The following is a 4,460-nucleotide window of genomic DNA, read 5'->3' as shown; positions in this document are numbered from 1 at the left end:
TGGTTATTCCAGCTTGCAGGACTGGCCTAGGGTAATTTTTAGGGGGGTTTTAATTATATTTTAAAATTCGACAAATATTTAAATATTCCTTTTAATTAATTTTAAATTTGTATTGTTTTGTATGTATTTTAAATAGATTGTCAGCCGCCCTGAGTCCTACGGGAGAAGGGCGGGATATAAATCCAAAAAAAAAAAAAAAAAAAAAAAAAAAAATGTTTAATGTTTAATGGGAGCTGCTCAGAGCTGGTTGCAAATGGGTAGCTATATACATGTTTTAAATAAGTAAATATGTAAATCACCTCAGCCAAACGCAGGTTCTCAGAATTCACTCGCACACTATGGGATACGGAGTCTAGCACTTCCATGGCAGTCGAATTCTCCTTGCTGATGCTCACTAAGAACTATTGGGAGAGAGCACATATTAGGCACATCAGTATATGCAGCCATGCTAGCGGTTTCCCCAGTTCCACTGCCCACACCTTATTTTTTAAAGTGGTAATGTTGTAACATCCACAACCCTTAGTCCGTTTCTTCGCTGCCATTCAAATCACCTCTGACAGCTACCATTCCAAGAACCAAAGAGTCTTTTTCGTATGAAATGCCATTACGGTACTCCAGGCCTACTGAAGGCAAAGTTGAGTGGCGTTTATAGCACGACACAGCTCATTCTTGCTTTCTGTGTTATTGTGGGGAATACAGCACAGATGGAAGGAGACACGATATGGCAGTGGTGGCGAACTTATGGCACACGTGCCGTTGCCCCAGCCTTGCCTCCCCCCGCGACCCCCTCCTCTCCAGCAGCCCCCCTGAAGGAGAGTCGCCCTCGAGCGTGGCCCACACGGAGCAACGCAGCCAAGGACATGGCAGTCAGGCAGCGTAGACAAGACTCTGCTCTCACACCCCATCATGCAGTTCATGCTGCAGGGCGCGGGCAGAGGGTGTGGCTGCCATAGCGCTGCTGGGCTGCCTGGGTGATCTGCAGCGGGCCCTGGAGGCGGTGAGTGGTCCTGTGGGCAGGCGGGGCGGGGGATGGGGGGGCAGAGCAGGGGCGGGACCGTTTTTTGGGCACTCGGTCTCTAAAAGGTTCGCCATCACTGCGATATGGGAAGAACTTGGGAAGACACACTGCATCTTAGCCTTTCTGGTGGCCTTCTTTGTCTCTTCTTGCCTGCTACACCTACTTTCATCCCTTAGCAGTGACAGTAACAGGTAGCTAGGAATTTGGTTTTCCATTCTAGTGAGACTTCATGAGCTACACTGGCCATAATCATGGTGCCAACGGCAGACTTTTCCTGAAGTTTCTCTTCACCAACACATCCTTCCCCTAAATTGCTGTTTTGGGATGATTTCTTTGCAGTTACCACAGCTCATGTTGGTTTTCTGGGTGCTTGCTGAGGACACAACTTTCTCCACAACTGGTATGGTGCCTGCGTTTGCTGTAGCTGTGTTCACAAAACCCACTGCCTGTTTATTATTTCCCTTATATCTTGAAGCTTCTTCCTCAATTGTTTTTATTATAATTTATTAATTTTTACAAAACCTAATCTAAGACAATACAAGAGTGAATAAAAAAGGGGGTGGGAGAAAAAAAATAGAAAGGATATTCATAAGCATCTTACCTTTGGGGCAAAATTTAAAAATAATTATAATTTATAGTTACCTATTAAAACATGTCAATTCAGTTTAAGCCAGTATAAAAAGTAGGTTAATATACAATAACTAATAGCTAGCTAGTATTACTCAGCTATAAACTGAGATTCAAACGTAACAATAATTTCTGCCTAATCTGGAAAATATGGCAAGTTTTAATAAAGCATTAAAAATTGAGAATTCAAATTTTATTGGGGGAAAAAAACAAACGTTGACTGTGATGCCAAGTCACCTATAAGATTGTAATCCAAAAACAGTTTCCACAATTTATTAAATTCTTTATCAGATTTTTGTATATATAAAATTTGTTATGACATAATTTTGCCATATTCATAATTAGCTATTTCTTACTGGAAGACTTTGTTCATAATTTCCAGTGAGAAACATAAAGAATCCCATTACTATGTTCAAATCTAGTTTTATTTGCAGGAACATAAGGTTTAATAATATTTTATAAGAAAATAGTAGGATGGAAAGAGAAAGCCATCTTGAAAATTGTGTTTCCTTCTTTCCAATACAAATTGTTTTCCAATATTTTGGGGCTTCACAATATGAAAAAATGATCTTATTTGATTATTTAACTACCTAATTTCACAATCAATACCCAGGTAATACACCACTGAAAGAACATCTTGCACCAATTTCCCTCCAAGTGTAAGATTAATCATAAATGTGACATTTTTTTCAATCGCTAGTATTCTCATTTTGCATTTCAATTCTCTAGGGACGGAGACATGCCAAAGTCAGCTGTTTTTATGTTGACTTCTGGCTTAATTTTTAAGAGGTTAGATGTTTAATTAGGTATGACAGAAACAGATCTGGGAGGAAGATCCCTGCATTAAAGCAGCTCTTTTTTTCTTACTGTTTTTTTTAAATAAAAAGTTTTATTGGTTTTTTCCATTTTTTTCCAGCTTAGGACACAACGTGGTGGTCAGGGTGTCAAATCATTCAAAGACAAAATCATATAAATATAGTTCAAATTAATTATCAAAAATTTCCTCTCTGTTTCCTAAATATAATATTGCTTATTAAAATTAATACAGTTTTAGGTAAAGTTCAATCAAACAAAAATCATCAATCACATGTGATTATAATAATCTATATCCTGTTTTTAAGCTTTACTAATTACAGTTGTCATACTCCAATTACGTTTTAGTAAATATATAGTTGGGATTTCAGGTATCCTTAATAATAGATCATTCATTGAGACTGATTTTTTCCCTATCGCAAATAGCTCTTCCTCTCTCTCTCTATTACAACACAGTTATCATATTTAAAATAATAATATAAGTCCAACAGATACCGTTCTATTTTTAAAAATATATTCTATCATTTCATCAATCTACATCTATGGAAAATATTTTTAAGCCCTTGATAAAGTTTACACCTTCAAGTACTTATCAACTGTAATATCAGGAAATTCCCATCCTTCATTCATAATTAAATCAGACAAACTTTCTTACTGTTAATTCCCCTGCCACCGCACCCTTGCTCTCTAAGTCACGGAGACATATTTAGCTTAAATGTACAGAACTACCACTACTGAGGGGGTGCAATGGCTCAGCGCCTAAGACAGTGGTGGCGAACCTATGGCACGGGTGCCAGAGGCGGCACTCAGAGCCCTCTCTGTGGGCACCCGTGCCATCACCCCAGTCCTAGGCCTTCAGCTGGGTTTTATAAAACTTTTTCGCTTTAGGCCTCTGCTGCCGTGTGCAAAAAAAAAAGTTCAATCAATCAGCCAATTTCAACCTTGAGGGGAAAAAAAAAGTTCTTGCAAAGTTGGAACTGATTGATTGAATTTTTTAGTCCCACCCAGTCTGCCATTACCACCGCAGCCATGCCCACTCAATGGGCCACATCCAGCCAATGGGCCACACCCACCCGGCACCCGACGATGCATAAGTGGGTTTTGGGTTGCAGTTTGGGCACTCTGTCTCTAAAAGGTTTGCCATCACTGGCCTAAGATGTTGAGCTTGTCAGTTGGAAAGCTCTCAGCCTGGGTTCAAGACCTGAGCGCCATGTGATGGGGTGAGCTCCCGTTACTTGGCCCAGTTCCTGCCCATCTAGCAGTTTGAAAGCATGCAAATGCGAGTAGATAAATAGGTATTATTTCTGTGGGAAGGGAACAGTGTTCAATGCACGTATAGTCACACTGGACACATGAGCATGGAAGCGTCTTCGGACAATGCTGGCTCCTTTGGTTAGGAAACGGAGCTGAGCACCGCCTCCTAGAATCGGACACGACAATCCTTTACATTTACCATGATTAAATCTCGTTCTTTACCACTACTAAATCTGGTTGGATTTTTCTATTGAAAAAACTCCCTGGACGTTTCAGAATTAAAGGATACCCTGAGGATCAACGCTAATCCAATTTGAAGGATAAAAGATAAAAAGCTATTCCTGCTATATATATTTTTCTCTCTCACCTTAACAGGTTTATTGTGGGGTTCCTTTGCAAAGTAGTAGACCGTCAGCACTTTCTGCTTCTGGGGCAGGGGGACTGGCAAATACAGGAAGGGATCAAAAGTGATGGATACCTGCGGTAGAAAAAAAACCCTGAGCAATAAAAGCCTTTACTGGGCATAAAATAATGTGCATCGGGAGCACTAGCAAATCTCATAGAAACAATTATTCTGGGCTTAAAGGACACTATTCAGAAGAAGGAAATAATAATAATAATAATAATAATAATAATAATAATAATAATAATAATAATAATAATAATAATAATAATAATAATAATAATAATAATAATAATAATAATAATAATAATAATAATAATAATAATAATAATAATAATAATAATA

General features: G+C 38.7%; 1 protein-coding gene across 1 annotated transcript in view; it reads right to left on the bottom strand.

The window, feature by feature from the left end:
• Window positions 1–299: 299 nt before the first annotated feature.
• USP19 (ubiquitin specific peptidase 19) overlaps window positions 300–4,460 on the bottom strand; it is a gene marked incomplete at its 3' end in the record, with an annotated part of 26,550 nt that continues 22,389 nt past the window's right edge. Inside the window, exons 15-16 of the mRNA XM_029286341.1 lie at window positions 4,080–4,190; window positions 300–401 (exon numbers count right to left, since the gene is read on the bottom strand). Of these exons, the coding sequence (XP_029142174.1) occupies window positions 300–401; window positions 4,080–4,190 (213 nt within the window). The remainder of the gene's footprint in view (window positions 402–4,079; window positions 4,191–4,460) is intronic.

The sequence above is a fragment of the Protobothrops mucrosquamatus genome, unplaced genomic scaffold (genome assembly GCF_001527695.2).
Source record: "Protobothrops mucrosquamatus isolate PMUCROS unplaced genomic scaffold, P.Mucros_1.0 scaffold3362, whole genome shotgun sequence".
In the NCBI taxonomy this organism is placed as follows: domain Eukaryota; kingdom Metazoa; phylum Chordata; class Lepidosauria; order Squamata; family Viperidae; genus Protobothrops; species Protobothrops mucrosquamatus.
Note: the sequence above shows the minus strand (reverse complement) of the source record. Positions and strands in the feature narration are given on the sequence as shown.